Source organism: Borostomias antarcticus (genome assembly GCF_949987555.1).
Source record: "Borostomias antarcticus genome assembly, chromosome: 16".
Lineage (NCBI taxonomy): Eukaryota > Metazoa > Chordata > Actinopteri > Stomiiformes > Stomiidae > Borostomias > Borostomias antarcticus.
The window spans coordinates 22,356,735-22,376,424 of record NC_140249.1 but is presented as its reverse complement, the minus strand read 5'-3'; the positions used below and the strand labels follow the sequence as shown (position 1 = coordinate 22,376,424).

Genomic DNA, 19,690 nt, shown 5'->3' with positions numbered 1-19,690 from the left:
CTTAAAAGAACTATAGCAGTGATTGAGCGTGTGATTATATTTACTTAATCACTGTGCTCTCATACGCAGGGAGAATAAAGATCTCGGATCACAAAGGCCACTGAGCGAATTCAACTGTCAGGGGATAATGCAAATTGAGTACACATGAAATTGCATACATTAATCCTCGTTCTGGTAATGGCAAATCCTTCATTGGACCCATTCATTGTACTGTTTCTGTATGTTTTATAAGGACCAGAGCAGGTTTATGCAAATGAGGTTATTTTATCCTGTTTATCTCAGTAAGTAAATGAAGAGAAGATGGCAGAGCTCCCCAGGGACCCTGGTTCATCTGTTCCCTGCGTCGCAGCAGATACCGTAACACAATATGCTAATTGTGTGGACATGAAAGGAGAATATGTGGGCCTGCTGTGTTGATTCAGAATATACAGTAACAACTCCAGGAAAATAACCTGACCACTGTGGTGAACATGACCTTGCATTAAAAAACAACATTCCGTAGTTTAATAACTATAAAAGAATTGTAGTCTTTAAATGTACCAAACTGTGGGATTGTTTGCGATATGAATGTCCATTTGTTAGCGTGATGTTTAGTTTTTCATAGAGCTGTGCGTGTCAGACCAGTGTGTAAAATTGCGTGACTTGTTCTGCCCACCATCTTGTTTGGCCCCAGACTTGTGTGTGCTGGCCAGACTTTCCCTGCTCTTGCTCTTCCTGCTGCTACCAGCGCTCTGGACCAAGAGGTCGGAGCCCTGCACCCGGCTCGCTGCTGGAGAGAGGGGGGAGAGCCGGCGGTCCATCCCCAGACGGGACTCCATCCTGGGGTGTGAGAGTCGGCAGCCACACCGAGCCCCAGCCTCATGGAGGTCTCTCTGGGGCTTGTTGTCATCCGACGGCCCCTCGGTGAGCTCCTGGGCTGGGGCTGCCGCTGACCGGGGCTGGGCTGGAGAGACACAGCTATTATAGTTGAGTCATGATTTTTCTTATGAATCATATTTGATCTTAAGTGTGATATTTTACCGTCGTTATGGACGAACGACTTTCTGCTCAGTTTGTACTGAGTAGTTCTAATACAAGGTTAAGCCCTTAGTTGTATGAAAGAGTCTCTTACATTCTTATACAGTACACTGACTGACTCATCGTAATGGTAATGACTTGAGATAATGACTCATATTCAGACTCAAAATATTCAAACAGCTTATCTATCAGGTATATTTCTCTCAAAGAGCTTGTGATCAGCTTATAACGACAATAGCATTTGCTTTGGTATGGATCGCTGTTGTGTTGACAACATGATTGATGGTTATGACATACATATGATGATGTCACTGCTGGTGGGGGTTTCCCTGGTCACATGACCACAGGCAGGGATTCCCTCCTGAGCCTGGACACCAGATGTGTTACCTTAAAGTTAGAATAAACGACAGGCCTTAATAACCAACATGGGGAGGGGGGGGGGGGGGAGTAGTTTGAGAATATTTCACATTTCTTTCTATTGTCTGTAATAATACAGCCTATTTCTGTATCTAACAAAAGGACATTAACTGTAACATTACAGAGAGAATAGAAACCAGTTGGCTAAAGTAGATATACAATATAGGACTGTGTTATTACAGAATCCAGCTGTCTGTTTCATCTTTAGAAACAAGTAACTTTAGAAGAAGACAACACAATCTTGCCTTGTTGTGCGGGGCTTTGCTCCACAATAGGTTCTTTCGATGTCCCGGCCATAAGTTGATGTCCTTCTCGTATTGTAACATCCTTTATACTCATGATTTTTGAGTCCACATCCGCATCTCTCAAATCCTTTCTGCTGAGCAAATAACGACGCCGATCGTCAATCCATAAAAACTAGAATAAGGAAAGGCCTTACGAGCCCCAACATACTCATCTGATGATGCATCTTCTCTGTCGAGAACAAGAGGTCAGCGCACCTCTTCACAGCTAAATGCCTGAACCCTTCTGCGTGAGTCAGAGTGTACAATGTGTGTGTTCGTGTGTGTGTGTGTGTGTGTGCGTGTGTGTGTGTGTGTGTGTTAATGAGCCTTCGCTTTTCAAATAGCCACTTAGAAAACACCAAAGAGTGTCTAATGTCCTCTGCACTTCCCCGAAGCCCCTCAAGCTGATTGATCTTGGGAACGGTGAGAACAGCAGAGGCGCAGCTGTATGACTCCACGTTACCTCCAGCCTTCTGCTTTTAGTCATGTAACACAATGGAGGCACATGCCCCATACGCTTGTTAGCTGAGTATACACTCACACAGGGAAGTGGAGCTACACGGTACGCGCACACACACACACACACACACACTGCAACCACCAACCAACTATCCTGTCCAGACCATTGCACACATTTGAACACATTTGACCCTGGAGAGGAGGATCTGGTGGTCTACCGTATCAAATGCTGCTGACAGGTCTAGGAGTATCAGGACAGAGGAGAGAGAGTTCGCTCTCGCGGCGTGGAGTGACTCCGTCACAGCAAGGAGGGCGGCCTCTGTCGAGTGGCCAGCCTTGAACCCGGACTGGTGGGGGTCTAGGAGGTCAATTTGGTGGAGGTACGAAGATAGTTGGTTAAAGATAGCATGGTCAAGTGTTTTCGATAGAAAGGATAGAAGGGAAACCTGTCTGTAGTTTGTGACGTCAGAGGGTTCGAGAGATGGTTCGGGAGGGGGGGGTGACTCTGGCAGTCTTGAAAGCGGAGGGGAAGCATCCTGATACAAGAGATGCGTTGATGAGGTGGGTTAGGAAGGGAAGGAGTTCATGTGTAACAGACTGAAGGAGAGTGGAGGGGACAGGGTCTAGGGAGCACGTGGTGGGGGGGCTAGATGTTACAAGGTTGAGGACCTTGTTGGGGGAGAAAAGTGGGATAAGGTGGGGCGTGGAGAGGAGGGGGGGAGCGGAGAGGGAAGAGAGGGTGGGGGTGGGGAGGTGAGGTTGGTGCACGGAGCGTTGACCGGGGGAGGGGGGAAAGAGGATCTGATATCGTTAACTTTCTTGTCAAAGAAGTTGGCGAAATCATCAGGGAGAAGGGATAAAGGCACTTTAAAAATATGTTGGACACAAAATAAATACAATGATTAAAAGCAATGATTACAAGATGTTTCAAGTTGAAGCCCTATTTGGGGCTGTTTAAGTGCTGTCAAAGAGCTGTGTTGAAAAACATGTTGACTTGCCTATCTTGCAAAAAGTGTCACAACAGTAAGTGTCACACCAAATAAATTCCCTATCCCTCCCACAGATCTCAACCCAGATAGCAAGCGGATCTGGGCCATATATGGGCCGGAACTAAGACACAAGTGCCAGATCTGGCCTGCATATGGCCCTGATCGGATTGCTGTCTGGGAAGCTGTTGAAGTCTCCCGTCTTGCTAACTTTCCATCGATAAACACGTCACATCCCAGACAGCAATCCGATCAGGGCCATATGCAGGCCAGATCTGGCACTTGTGTCTTAGTTCCGGCCCATATATGGCCCAGATCCGCTTGCTATCTGGGATGGAAAAGTAATCAGAAAATGCTTCCTAATCAGCCGACAGTATATCAAAGGAAACTTTGAGATAAGAGAGGCTGGGTCATGACCGAAAGAACGAGATCACGGATACAAGCGGCCGAAATGAGTTTTCTCCGGAGGGTGGCTGGGGTCTCCCTGAGAGATCGGGTGAGAAGTTCAGTCATCCGGGAGAGACTCGGAGTAGAGCCGCTGCTCCTTTGCGTCGAAAGGAGCCAGTTGAGGTGGTTCGGGCATCTAGTGAGGATGCCTACTAGGCGCCTCCCTAGGGAGGTGTTCCAGGCGTGTCCGGCTGGGAGGAGGCCGCGGGGTAGACCCAGGACTAGGTGGGAGGAGGCAGTGGGGTAGACCCAGGACTAGGTGGGAGGAGGCAGTGGGGTAGACCCAGGACTAGGTGGCGGGACTACATCTCCGCACTGGCCTGTGAGCGGCTAAAGATTCCCCAGGCAGAGCTGGTTGATGCTGCTAGGGAAAGGGATGTCTGGGGCTCCCTGCTGGAGCTTCTGCCTCCGCGACCCGACCCTGGATAAGCGGATGAAGATGATGATGATGACTTTGAGAGGCAACAGCCAACCTACAGTAAACTCTCTATCACCAGAGGCAGCTACTGACCCTAGTCAGCGATGCAGAGTTCAAATAGCAAAGCTTGAGAGGCTAGTAGGCTTTGTTCTTTACTTGGTGATAAGAGAAATGTGCTTCTCTTTAATGGGATAACCACTTTGAGGTTTGCATGAATCCATGAATATTGTTTTGTTATTCTCGGTTTGTCTTCTTTTAACTAAATGTTTTTCACAAGCCACAACTATGCTCTTTGGGACAGAGATTGTGGATTTTTATGGGACACTCATTCACTTATTTGTCTGCTTCAGCGTTTTTGGTATTTGCAAGTAATTTACATTTAGACATTTTAAACATTGATTTATTAAACTATAATTGCACATTAAGGTGTATGGATATACATGTATTTATCAACACTGTAATAACACAATGTGTACATAATTGAAGATTACTTTGTGTCATGAGGTAGAGAGTTGCATGCGTTAATCGTTACAGTTTTATCCATTTTGTTTTTGATTCTCTAGCCTTGACAACAATACTCTTGTTGTGTGAATACATTTTGAAATCCAACAAATCTGTGAAAAACAACGTATGGTGTTACTTTTACATTATCAAGTGTTGCACAGACACAGAGTCACTGACTACAATATCATACTTGTCAACTGTTATAAAAGCATCACCACAACACAAAATACCATTACATACTGTACTTCCCCAAAATACTGTATACACAGAGCAGTAGAACAGAGAGCAAACAATAAATTGGTTATTGTTTCTGTCATAATATCATTTTTTACAGTACCAGAAACAATTTGAATGTTTGGCTCCTTGATTGACACAACTAATTTTCAAGGAACTTTTATTTCATATTTCTGAAGCCATTATGATTCTGTGTACCATAGCATTCAGCTAAGTCAGGTCATTGCATGTCCTCTTCTTGTTCCATATCCTGCTGTGGCTCTGGACTCTGATTGGTTGTGGTAACTAATGACATCAGAAATTCTTGGTCTTCCACGTTCAGTGCTTGGGCGTGGTAAAGAAGTGATCTGCAAGTAACAGAATACCAAAGGCTATTTGTTCACATTACTTACAATTCACCCAGCTGTTGACAGAAGTCACAAAAAGGTCAACCAAATGTTTAAAAAAAAAAATCCTTATGAATACTCTGTTCAAATGTATATAATCTAATAACACGTTGAAATGTCTACATCCCAGACAGCAATCCAATTAGGGCCATATACAGGCCAGATCTGGCACTTGTGGCTTAGTTCCGGCCCATATATGGCCCAGATCCGCTTGCTATCTGGGATGTCTCGGAGCAGTAACTGCACTCACTGCTGGGCTTGTTCAGGGGAGTCAGAGGTGCTGGGGGTGTCGCTCCTGTGTCTGTGCTCCTGACAACCACTGCTGCTGTTACTGCTGCCGCTCATCAGACCAGCGCCACCATCCGTCAGTCCTGGCATAGCAGTCTCAGCCGAGCCAGTCTGGGAGGACTCCAGGAAGAACACATCACCACCCAGATAGCAAGCGGATCTGGGCCATATATGGGCCGGAACTAAGACACAAGTGCCAGATCTGGCCTGTATATGGCCCTGATCGGATTGCTGTCTGGGCATCATCATATCAGCGCGATTCAAGTTTTCCCGGAAACTAGAGCAAAGTCAACTGCACCTTTCTATAGATGACAACAACCACTGGTAGGAGGCTCGCGAGGGTTAAGAGTAACGTTGAGTGATCAGCTCATAGCGGTGCTGGGAGGACTCACCTGCATCCTGACACTGAGAGCGATGCCGTACGGCAGGCTGGAAGCCAGGTGTTTAGATACTGTTGAGTTCCTGTAATTACGACAAGGACCAAACTGTTATCATATCCTCAAACATTTCAAATACAGGACCAGCGATCAATTGCTTTTGTGAATTCCTGACCCCAGACAGTCGGTGCAGTTAGAGGCAAGGTCCATTATGATCATCTATAGAGTCTGACTGATCATCTATCTTCCCTTTCAAAGGAGTCAGACTCCGTAGACACTGAAGTCATACCTGAACCACAGACTTCAATAAAAAAAACAAATGTCTAAAATAACAAGGTCTACTTAGCTACTGTAGGGATCTTCTAAAAAAAGACCTCAGAACAATAGAGAATAGAACAGTACAGTAACGTGTCTTGGGGTGAAAACAGACCCCAGATAGCAAGCGGATCTGGGCCATATATGGGCCGGAACTAAGCCACAAGGGCCAGATCTGGCCTGTATATGGCCCAGATCCGCTTGCTATCTGGGACAGATCCATCCAGCCTACAGTACGTTACCCAGTGATCTTCTGAGACCTCCTGCTCTGGTACTCCACTTCGTCCACGGTCCACACCGCCCCCTTCACGTTCTCCACGCGCACAAAACACTTGTGTAGACTCAGGTTGTGGCGCACTGCGTTCTGTACGGAAGAGCATTAGGGCCAACAACTGAGTTTGTTTTGTTTTTTTAGTTTTAAGTCAGAATTTCTGACTTTAAAGTCAGAATTTCTGATTTTAAAGTCAGAATATCTGAGAAAAAAGTCAGAAATAACTTCTGAGATTAAAGTCAGAATTTCTGAGATTAAAGTCAGAATTTCTGAGAAAAAAACTCAGAATTTCTGAGAAAAAAGTCAGAAATAACTTCTGAGAAAAAATCAGAATTTCTGACTTTAAACTCAGAAGCTTAAAAAAAAAAAAAAAACTCAGCTGTTGGCCTTAATGCTCTTCCGTAGTTCTGTACGTGTGAGGGAGACGGCAGAGAATAATTCATTCTTCATTCAAGTTGTAAATGAAGCTTAAAATGGAGCAAATTACATCTTTAAAACATCAGTCCGCAAAACAAGATCAAGGTACCTTCCAAGTTGCTGCATTCCGTCTGAAATAGGCGAATGTCCTGGTGAACCAGCTGTATATCTCATTGAGGGTCAGCTGCATGCCGGATGCTTCCACTATAGCCTACAACAAGACAACAAACAGTGATGAGCATAAATCCCAGATAGCAAGCGGATGTGTAATGATTCTGGGCCATATATGGACCGGAACTAAGCCACAAGGGCCAGATCTGGCCTGTATATGGCCCAGATCCGCTTGCTATCTGGGATACGATGTAGCCTCGACATGTGCTCCGTTCAAGCAGTGATAACAGTGAAAGTATTACATAATAGTTATACAGAAAATATGCATACCTGTCTTATCAGAGTTGCGTAGGTAAAAGGCGGCCTGATATCTGCGTTCTTGTACAGCTCGTAATTCGGTCCGTTTTCTGGCCCCCCAAAAAAGTGGAACATCAAACGATTCACTAAGGCTGCGTCTCATCCGCTTAGGCTTGTGGGTTCAAATGTATGAGCAACTAGCCAGCGAGCAACTATACCCAGATAGCAAGTGGATGTGTAATGATTCTGGGCCATATATGGGCCGGAACTAAGCCACAAGGGCCAGATCTGGCCTGTACAGTATATGGCCCAGATCCGCTTGCTATCTGGGGATACTGGTTTGCTCTCTCGTGGCTCAGCTGCCACACACAGTGTTCGGAGCCCATACCTGAAACCAGGGGCCCGAGTGAGGGGCCCCTGTCAGCGTGATGTCTTCTCCTGTAGGCTCCTCCAGACCCCGGGAATAGGGGGCTCACTGGGGCCGTGGGAGGAGGGGACACCGGGGGTGGCTGTGGAGGGGACAGGGGCCCCCGGCTCTTCAACATGGTGACACTGGACGCTGAATGGAGCTGATACCAGAGAGGGGGACACAGAGAGACCAGGAAAGAGAGAGAGCGCGAAAGGAGGGGGGGACAAGAGAGAGATATGAGACAGAGAGGGAATGAGATTTTAAACAGCCTGTAACAGATGCGATTCGATACGCTTAGCTTAGCTGGGGTTCCACTAACAACCTAAGGAGAAGAAAGCCAATCATTAATAATTAGTGTGAAATTGTATTGCATAAATGGTCATCATGGCACACTATCAGATAGATGATCTAATGATTAGTTTTCTTTAGTATCCTAGCTTGTCTGTTGTGTTGTGTGAGGACAGAGTGCTCACAAGTGGAGTACATGGAGTTTGTGGATGAATCTTATTTTCATCAATAGGTATTGATTAAGGAACAAAACAAACATCTTTATTCATCATAGAGTGAATCAGTGCAGGGAGGCGGCGATGCTGAAACACACACACACACACACACACACACACACACACACACACACACACACACACACACACACACACACACACACACACACACACACACACACACACACACACACACGACAGGAGCATCCACCAATTAAATTCTTCTCTTGCTCTTAACCCATCCTGTCGTCCTTCCCCCAACGGCAGCGGGGAGCAGACAGTAGGCATGAGCCGCGCCCGGGGACCAATCCAAGCGCTCGTGTCCGTCTTCGACAGAAAGCGTTGATCTGTTCTTCTGCATTGGACTCTTTATGGAGGAAACCCTTGTGAACATGCAAACTCCACAGAGAAAGGCCCAGGACCTTCTTGCTGTGAGGTGACAGTACTAGGTAGGCTATCGCGCCATCTCGCCAAACATGAGCCATTTGGGGTTCAGAGTCTTGCTCAAGCACACTGCCAGGAGGTGGGATCGAACCGGGGACCTTCCGATCCCCAGCCGGACGCTCTACCTCCCAAGCTACGCGCCAAACTGGTTGGATTAAGAAACCATCTCGTCTACAATCGAACAGAATTCTGCAACAAAGTGAAAACCATGTCTATCACAAGGACCCATACTGCAGAGGGTCTGTGTGTGTGTGTGTGTGTGTGTGTGTGTGTGTGTGTGTGTGTGTGTGTGTGTGTGTGTGTGTGTGTGTGTGTGTGTGTGTGTGTGTGTGTGTAGTTACCCTCACGGTTGAGGTAGAGGGTGACTGGAGTTCTGGAGGTGGCAGGTGCAAGTGAACCATCATCGCTCGGAGACGCCCCTGTTCTTTAGAGAGCTGAGAGAGGAAGAGGAGGAGGAGGAGAGAGGAGGAGGAGGAGAGAGGAAGAGGAGGAGAGAGGAGGAGGAGAGAGGAGGAGGAGAAAGAGGAGGAGAGAGGAGGAGGAAGAGGAGGAGGAGGAGGAGGAAGAGAAGGAGAGAGGAGGAAGAGGAGGAGAGAGGAGGAGGAGGAGGAGGAAGAGGAGGAGAGAGGAGGAGGAGAGAGGAAGAGGAGGAGGAAGAGGAGGAAGAGGAGGAGAGAGGAGGAGGAGAGAGGAAGAGGAGGAGGAGAAGGAGGAGAGAGGAGGAGGAGGAAGAGGAGGAGAGAGGAGGAGGAAGAGGAGGAAGAGGAGGAGGAGGAGGAAGAGGAAGGAGGACAACAAGAAACCACAGATCTGTTTTGGAGATTTGGCGATTAAGCCGTTGAGCTAACTATAATCAGTCATCCATACGTGTTGTGAAGTTATGGCAGTGGGAACACAAATAAAAAAAACTAAAAGAGAGTGGCGGAGAAAATTATATTCCTTCCTTTTCATCAAGAGTTAAAAGAGGACAGGCTCAAAACTAACTCTGGATGGAGAGACAGTGAACGGTCACTTACCTGAAGGTCTAACTGCTGAACCACCTGCATCTGGACCCTACACTGGGCTGTGCTCCGGTCATCCAGAGTATGCTCGCTACTCAGGTGTCTAAACACACACACACACACACACACACACACACACACACACACACAAGCACCATTTAACACAATGCTTTACAGTTAAAATACAGTTAGACTGGTGCAATGATGATGAGCAACAAAATGATAAAAACAGTCCTAACAGGATACCAACCTCATAAACTGGCCAATATTTTCACAAACACACTCACAGCCCGGCCAACTACACACACCATGGCTGAAGAGCGAGTGTGTGGCTGTGTGATCCACATTCACAGAGCTGGAGGCAGAGAAGAAAAAGATTGCGAGATAATAGATTTCAGGGGCAAAACAGTTCAGTACTGTACATCAGTGGCATAAATACTGTACAGTATCACAATTTTGTTTTCTTTTTACAGAGAGGATAGGAGTGTAAGACCGAGATATAGATGAAAACCTGGCTTTTGACTTAGAATGTGTTCAACACAGCTACAGCTTTTCAGGATAAACTTGATTTTGTGTTCGTATAACAGGCAGACAAACGGAACTAAACATGTCCCCATGGGAATTCACTTGAGCTTTCCCTACAATCATGAACAAATATCTTCCACCCCCAAAGCTGAGAGCTCTTTGTTGTTTCCGAACAGGTATCATGGTCTCAGTTCTCCGCCAGACAATAAGAGAGTGCTCGTACCATTCTGACTTGCGGGGGGTGGCGGGCTGCTGCTTAGCCAGTGTGGAGGTGGTGGAGGAGGGGTCGGAGGTGGAACGATCCAGACTAGTTCTCATGCGCTCCCCTTCCGTCATGCTATGGGTCAGCTCCTTCCATATGTCCTGGAGGCCGACAGTGCTCAGTCCAGCTGAAACCCACACAGAACCATGATGATTTGCTTGACAGTCGGAATATCAGGGGTTAAAGGTTATACATTAAATATGAGTACAGTATACCATTACTATGGTGGAGTAAGATATGAAAATCAGGGTATAACCTAGCTCTGGTGACAGGGCACAGGTCGGGGAACCACTCTGTCCGCTCAGTGTGTAACAGGACAGTCAAGCGGTCGAACCTGGAGAGTGTGTGTGTGAACCTGGAGAGTGTGTGTGTGAGCCTGGAGACGGTGTGAACCTGGAGAGTGTGTGTGTGTGAACCTGCAGACGGTGTGTGTGAACCAGACGGTGTGTGTGAACCTGCAGACGGTGTGTGTGAACCTGCAGACGGTGTGTGTGAACCAGACGGTGTGTGTGAACCTGCAGACGGTGTGTGTGAGGCCAGGACGGGTCTTTGCAGTTTGAGCAGCTGCCGCTGTTGAAGGTGGAGGAGTTGGAAAACCAACTGCTGAACGGAGAGCTGAGAATCAGAGAAAAGAATTCACAGTCGAGTCACGACTAACGTGTTTCCCACGGCCGAGGAAGAACACGGCTATTTACAAGAAACCCAAGAGGGAGATCTAGTTACAATCAAACCCACATCTTTGACGTTCCTCTCCGGATGCTGCTGCTGCTGGAACAGTTGCAGGTGAATCTGCTGTTGCTGCATCTTGTAAAAATCCTTCAGATGTTGCTGGAGTAAAGGAGAGTAGTCATCTGTGTGCATAGTTATAATAATAATAATAATAATAATAATAATAATAATAATAGTAATAATAATAATAATAATAATAATAATAGTAATAGTCATAATAATAATAATAATAATAGTAATAATAATAATAATAATAATAATAGTAATAATAATAGTAATAGTAATAATAATAATAATAGTAATAATAATAATAGTAATAATAATAATAATAATTATAGTAATAATAATAATAATAATAATAATAGTAATAATAATAATAATAATAGTAATAGTCATAGTAATAATAATAATAATAGTAATAATAATAGTAATAGTAATAATAATAATAATAGTAATAATAATAGTAATAGTAATAATAATAATAATAGTAATAATAATAATAGTAATAGTAATAATAATAATTATAGTAATAATAATAATAATAATAATAATGGATAAGGATAGAGGATAAAACACAAACAGTGGAACATATAAGTAAAAAGTAATTAAGAAAATATATATAGTACATATGCAGGTATAACACAGTATAGTACCTGTTGTAGCAGGATGGCTTGTTGCTGCCGTTGGAGCAGGTCCTGCAGGTGACCAGGTGTCAGAAGCTGCTGCACCTGGTGAGAACTCATCATGGCCATGGGGACCTACGGCAGGCGAAGAGGGACAAAGGGTTATGGTGAGAAGGACAGAGAAATAGTTCCAAGTGCCTAAGAGTGAATTATAACACATTCCCAGTGTTGTGAACCTGACTCTGTCTGACGATTTGAGACCAGGCTATTGTGTCAGTAAAGGTGACCCTAAAATGAGACGACGATGGGTTGAACAGTTAATTATGGGAGCAGACTAATTACATGCATGACTCCTAATAGATGTTCATGGACATTAGTTGAGGCAAACACCCACTGAATAATAACATGCAGCGCATATTGACATCAGAGCTAATATCATGGTAATAAAGGATAAACAACAGAATGTCCATCTCATTTCATAACACATTAAAGGCTGAGAGAACTGACACGACTGAATTACTCTTAACATCTCACATACAATTTGAAAAACAAACGGTCAAGTCACAGATAAATGATATGCATGACGAAATCATCTTACAGAATAGTACCATACCTGTGTGTGAATATTTAGAATATTGAATAAAATATAAAACAAATGAATTGGTAATTGACAAAATAGCATCGCGAGGGCATTATATGTCTATGGTTATCTATGGTTTTGACACATTCAGTGACATGTGACTGAAACCAGGTTGATATGAGGGGATCCTGTATTTCATGATTGCAATAAAATACAGGAGAATAATTGAAGAGTACAACACATCCCAAAATTATTACACAAAAATATTGCTGTCAGGAGAACCAGCTTCCAGTGCCCACATGAAAAATGTATATGCGAAACAATAAAAAGTGAACTTTGTGTGTACTGTAATGAGGATTAGTGATTAGTGAAAGTATTTTTTCCTAATATTATAACATATATATGTGTGGCCCTCACAGCGGTAGGTACCTGCAAGGGCAGAGGCTTGGCGGTGCCCTTTGGAAGTTTCAGACCTCTCTTGTGTTGCTGTCGGAGTAATATCTTTGCAGCTTTCAGGACCTAAAAATAAAATCGTCACACATACAGTAGATACACATACTGTACTGTATCTATAGTAAACCCAGCATTGTCACCGTTTGAAACAGAATTCAAGTTTCCTATTTCAACTGCTTCTGAACAATTCATTCACAACTCATTATTAAAACAACTCATTCAAAAGAATACCTGCATATTTGTTTTCAGGGGGGGGGGGAAGTTGTCATGTTGGATGAAAGAGTGAGATGGGGGAAGGAAAGAGCAGAGGAGAAGTGGAGACAGGCTAAACAGAAGAAGAAAGGGAGGAGTAGAGAATATGCTACTTGTTATATTGTTTTATTGATTCCCTAGATTAAGATTCCCTCACAGAGAATTGTAACGGACAACCATGAAATTATGCTGGGCCATGCTTATTTGCCTTTCCCTTGCATCTATTTGGACTGGGTCTGTAGACAATGATTGCTCTCCGGCCATGACTCATAGACCAATAATAGAGGACAAATACAGCCCAAGGTGTAAAATCCCAACTCTGATTAGAGCTCATATGTCACCTCTACCACGGTAAACAGTGTTGTGTCTCACTATAGATTCTGTTCCCTCACTAAGGTAGTCCTCAGAGTTCAGCCATCTAAAATTACATGAGTTTGTGTGGTCCGTGGAGCACATTCCCAGCTGTGATTTGAAATAATTTGTTTGTTTTCACACAAACAAAACACAAAGATGTTCTTTGTAAATATATAGATTAATTAGAGAACTTTTATCTTATCTTTATTTTATCTATCTAATATTTGTAAAAAAAATGTTAGTGGGTCAGACATTAAGTGTCATTTATGTGACAGAGACCCTCGTTATTCACCTGGGGTCTCTGAGTGAAATTGACATTCCAGCAAACAGTACCAGCCACAGTGACTCTGTCTTAATATCAAAAGTAAACAACAGAAAGTTGGTAGCAGTGCTACTCTATTTCCCCTGACTTCACTTCTACACTGGACACTCTCCTTCAGTACAGAACAATCTCTGTCTTAGAGGAGGAGGAGGAGGAGGAGGGGATGGATGAGATGAGAGATGGAGGAAGGGGAGAGTAAGAGGACGAGGAGGATGAAGGTACCTGTTCGTGCTGGATGCTCGGCCGCCCCTCTACGCTTCCTACTCCGCGGGTGTCCCCATTAGCTGTCCCCTCCCCAGCGCTGGCGTGTGACTGGCTGAGCAGGCTGCTGGCGCGGCTGGGATGAGCCACCATGGGGCTGATTGTGGATTCAGGCATCCTCACATAAGACCTGCTTGAACAGGTTGAATAAATTGACCTTCAGAGTATGATATTTTAATATCTTATTTAGGCATAAAACACATGTACATATATTTGCCTAATAAGATTCCCATGAACCGTGAAGGAAACACTGAGAATTAAGAAATGTATATTAATAATAGTATATTCTACAGCAACTATTTAAAAAGTCAGGTGTGACCTATAACTTTCACTGTAAATATTTCCGTTGGTTTTAGGAGTAATAAACATCATACAGATAGGTGTGTTTGAGAGGCTACCCAAAAGCTTTCTTTATTCTGAACTCATATTGCTTAATTTGATAGAGCTGCTTTTTTCCATGATGCTCCTTATACCTGGAATACTTTACAATAGACTCTAAAGCTTGAGGTACTTCATTCAATCGCAGAGTTTAAATCCATGGCTTTTGACATTTGTACTTCGACCTGTAACTGTTTTTAATTATTATTATTATTATTATTATTATTATTATTATTATTATTATTATTATTGTGTATTGTATTTGTTCTGTTGTTATTTATGTATTTGTGTGAACTCATCAACACTGTAAATGAGGGAAACCTCAGTGCTTTACGAGTATAGATAAAGGTTTGACATGAAATGAAATCTGTTTAAATAAATAAAAAACAGGGTAATTTTCAATGGTACAGTATGTAAAAACGTATTGAAGGGTATGGTATTAGGGTCTTGAAGTTTACTCGAACACCAAATACTAACAATTAATCACATGGATCAATATTGTACTTGATTCCATGTATGAAAGCCCATCCTATGAGCACATTGGTGAGTTATCACAGCTCACTAACTCTTTTCAAGTGCTCTGTTCAGCTAAGACAACTTTTTAGGGATGTCTGGTGTCTGTCACACATAGGCAGGTCTGTCTGAGCTCTCCTGGGAAACAGGTCTGAGGTACTGTATAAACAGGAAACTAAAAACGTAAAAACATGCATAAAAAATGCTTCAAAACCCTTGAAATTGAACAAGAAATTAGAAAACTAAAATCTAAATACTAAAATCCTAACAAATTTCTCATTTACCCAAGATTTAAAAAAAAAAAAAACAACTCTTAATTAATATTCTGATTATTTCTGTTTGTATAACACTAAATTACATTAAAACATTTAGGGAAAGTTGTATGAAATTAAATTGACATACCACCAAGATGAATACTGTAGGTTATGTTCCGCAGTCCTGCAGTTAGTGTGGATGGGAGTGGAAACACACGAGTTACCTTAGGAGGAGGAGGAGGAGGAGGAGGAGGAGGAGGAGGAGGAGGAAGAGGAGGAGGAGGAGGAGGAGGAGGGGGAGGAGGAGGAGGAGGAGGAGGGAGGGATCACAGTCAGTGAACGGAGAGAATGGCCTTGATTGTACAGTCCTGATTCCTGATGAATGATATGATCAGGAGAATGTTTTGTTGTGTCAAGAGAAGAGCATAGAATACAGATATTTACAGGTATATAGTACAGGTACAGGTATGCCACTCACCTTCCCTGAATATGAAATGTCAATTTTTCTATTTGAATTTTATATATAAAAACAGGCATGCCAATTGAGAACAATATTGTATTTACAATAGGAATAACTAACATATGTGTGCTTTTACATGAACTACTGTATCAGTGCTATAGGGTTTTTCTGAATATTTAAATGGTCTTAATACAGCAACCAGCTATCACAAAAATGCATTAACACCCAGCACTGCACAAATAAGTCCCTTAATTACAGAAAGCAAAAATGAGATTGGCATTTGCTCTCTTTAATGTTTCAGAAAAGAGGAAAAAATGCATTTGTAAGAAAATGACAAATGAATCTAACTAGTCCCCAGTGACACGGTTGTTTGGAAAAACATCAGTTTTGTCAGCATCAAAAAGGAAAACAGTACAATGGCCTGACACAGATAGCATCCGCAGCTGCAGCTCGCCAGCTGCCAAAGCTTTTCTATCAGAGTTATATACAGGAGTGTCTCGCACCTCTTACCTCATTCCCATTTGAAGTGAATAGCGTTCAGCACTGCTAATTTTAAATTATTGAAAATGTTCTTCAATTGCTCTCTAACACAAAAACAAGTTATGCACTGAGGTAAAATTTAAACTCTGGGGCATGTGTCTTAAATGTTTGTTTTTTCTTATTAATTGTTGTTAATTAACCTATAGCCTCTCACACGTTATCAAGGGTGGATTGATCCTGTAGGCTACACCCAGAATCACTTGTCTGCTCGCCGTATTTTGTGCATTCTATATTTTGCTTATCCCTCATGAAAAATCACCATGAAGAACAATGTGTGCCTTAAATAAATTGTTACATTGTTGACTGCTTTGGCTGTCACTCCAGCCAGGGCTTCTCATTTGCCAATATACAGGTGAGGCAAGCCTGTAAAGTGAAATTAGCATGACCTTTCCCCAAGGGCAGGGGCCATGGAGGTATAATATCAACTGGAGACGGCATTGAACATGGCTGCCTATTCATTTCAATGAAAGTTGCTCGCCAGCGCATGAAGCCATTTGACGTAGTGGCCAAAGCGTGGTATTGCAAGTCACGTGACGGCATGCGGCCCAAGAATCTTATTTCCCATGATTTGTGGATTATGATAGATAGGGCTAGAAAAGGAAAACAAAATGTTTCTGGATATCATTCAGCATCAGAGACCAATCTAATCAGTATAACCTTTTCACTCAAATTTTCTTTTCTTTTTTTGAAGTCACCAATACCTGTATCGAGCCGATTTTAGAAATATGCTGTGAATGAGCCTCGGGGACGCTGGGCGCACATTCATGAGTCCTGCGAACTCTGCGGTAAATTCCTTTAAGGCCAAGAGTTCACATTTATTTAAATTTAAATGGAGACCAGAAGCATTTGAGAAGAGCTTAATTAGTTCAACTGCGGGAGGAATTTGGGAAGCATTTCTCAGGAAAAGGGTGGTATCATCAGCCAGCTGACTGATAATAATTTGTCTATCAGCCACTGAAATTCCTTGTAAATGATTAGCGATATGAAGCGCTAGAAGCTGAGAGATGATTAGGAACAAATAGGGAGAAATGGGACATCCCTGCTTAACCCCACGGGACACATTGAATCTTGGAGAGGTACCGAATTTTAATTTAACTGAGCTACTGCTATTCTTATATAGGGTTCTAATTGTCCTACAAAAAAATTCCCCAAACACAAATTTAGTAAGAGCTTTCAAAATGAAACCCTGTTCGAGTGAGTCAAAAGCTTTATAAAAATCAAGAAATAAAAAATAAAACTATTGTCAGCAATTAAATCATTGTAGTCTAATAAATCCAAAACCAATCTAATATTGTTAGCAATGTGTTGTTTCCTCATGAACCCAGACTGTGGGTTCTATCTATAATCTATAATAGAGTCTAAAACTTCTTTAAGTCTGTTAGCAAATACAAGTGCCAAAATCTTTCTAAACATGTTTTTTTAATGATTTTTCACAGTGCCCACCCACATCCATTGTATGACCAAAACGGTGGTAGAGCAATTATCAGACTTTCTCAAAAGTGCTAGTTTTGTAAACTTTTTGATCTGAACCATTGTATATGATCATAAGTAACCTTAAAACAGGGCTTAACATGATTTTTCCCTTTACTACTACTTTAACAGACATTAAAGACAAAGACATAGAATATCAAAAATCTCCTGATAACTGGAGAAACACTCAAAACTCTCACTAAACGCTCAGAGAAAATGTTGCTAAACTCATCAAAAAATCTGTTGTAAAAAGAAAAGAAAATAGGGGCGTTTTAAGATAAATTTTTCCATTATATATGAACCACCTAAATTATCATTATATATGAACCACCTAAATTATCATAATGCTTTTCCTTCTTGGGAAAATCTCAACAGAGGCAAATTCAAACAAACTAACCATAAAGATGTTATAACTTCACAAAGAAAATAAAAACATAAAAGGTCTGATAGTCTTTCAGATACAGAAACTGAAATGGATGAAAGATATCTAAAAGAAACCACCAATCAGATAAGAGAAGTAAACCTAGTGCGCCATCTATTGGCAGACATTCAATGCGCCAAGCTGATCCTGGGGGCTTGGTTTCTATCAAACCTGCAGCCCGTTGGCACCCTAATACATCCATGGTTGGCGCACGCCCTCGTGCACGCGTGTTTGTCTGCGGCCTGTTGAGTACTGTAGGCCTGCAGGAGGTTGTATGAGGCTAGGATACTCACTCAGCCTCATGCAATGTGAGAATTCCTAATATATACAGCATAGGCCTACACTTATTTTTGTGTTTTTTTACAAAGCATTTTGCAGCACTCATAACCTTTCATTTTAAAATATCAGACCTCAAGGGTCTTTTTATTGTCCATACAGTGACAATGAATATCGTGAGCGGTGAATACAGTACACAATATGCTTTTCTTCGGGTGTCGCCGGTGGAAATAACATTTATCCCTCCAATCTGTCCAGGGGCAGCGACTCGTTCATGGCACCCGGGGACCAAGTCCAATTAGCCTACTCAGTCCAGTGACTAGGCTATAACAGTGCAGATTAGCCTATAGCCTAACCTATCATTTTTGTGAACGTGCTTATGATACTACATTATGTTGTACACACACCTTAAAACCATAGCCTACCTACAATAAGAAAAAATAACTCAGTGGCAAGGAAAATAATATAGTTCATCATCAAGACCTTACCCATGGATAACTGGCTCTGATAAACCAGTTTAGTTGCAACTACAGCAGTAGTGTAGTTATGGTATTCTGTTGCATAGCATACAGTAGTTGTCTCCTCTGTTCATGTTACCTAAATGTCATATAAATACATTGTATAGAAACAAATCACCAAAATTGACTACTGCACAACTGATTTGCAAAAATTCCCCACCAAGGGGGGACACGCCCCTTTCATCCTCCCTTCCCATCATGCTCCTTGCCATACTACCGTGCCTGTTGCTGAAATGACACCACTGCTAGGCTACTTCACTATATAGGCCAGTGAGTAGGGGTTTATATGAAAACCAATTAGGACCATCCCCAGATAGCAAGCGGATGTGTAATGATTCTGGGCCATATATGGGCCGGAACTAAGCCACAAGGGCCAGATCTGGCCTGTATATGGCCCAGATCCGCTTGCTATCTGGGTCTGATGCAGCCCACATGTTTCTGCGACCACGGAATACAGGACACGACACAATGAGACACAGATGGCGTTGATGATGTCTCTGAGAAGTGTATTCATGGAGGAGAGCGTGTGATGCAATCTACTGCCTTCCTCCGCCGCATGGCGTCATGGCGCGATCACATCCGGGCCAAGCGGCACTTTTGGCACCGCCTGCTCAGTACAGATCGGAGTGGCACTCTGCATAATGGAATCAGCGGCGGTTGCTTTTGATCTCAATTGCATAAAAACTGTGCAGGCTCCATCCTCGTCAGGGCCTTCGCCGTTTACTGCAGATTCCACTCCTGAAAGAGGGATGCAAAAGATTCTTTCAACCTTTCTTTAAAACGTGCCTTAGAAATAAGTAGGCTATATCTTTTTTTCCGTATCGTTCTAACATAGGTGTTTCTGGCGATTTATAGTAGGCTAATAGAGACAGCAATGTATTTGCAATTCTTGTGATATTTGTGTGCTGTCAAAA

General features: G+C 42.9%; 1 protein-coding gene across 1 annotated transcript; it reads right to left on the bottom strand.

The window, feature by feature from the left end:
* Positions 1-6,370: 6,370 nt before the first annotated feature.
* On the bottom strand, positions 6,371-14,063 carry LOC311319794 (forkhead box protein P2-like; the record flags this gene model as incomplete). The annotated part of the gene is made up of 13 exons (XM_084451399.1): positions 6,371-6,496; positions 6,930-7,031; positions 7,262-7,338; positions 7,617-7,797; positions 8,926-9,018; positions 9,601-9,688; positions 9,836-9,940; positions 10,334-10,499; positions 10,888-10,987; positions 11,108-11,200; positions 11,755-11,859; positions 12,734-12,823; positions 13,908-14,063. 13 exons carry the CDS (start codon positions 14,061-14,063, stop codon positions 6,371-6,373), a joined length of 1,482 nt encoding a protein of 493 aa, XP_084307525.1.
* Between the last annotated feature and the right edge of the window lie 5,627 nt (positions 14,064-19,690).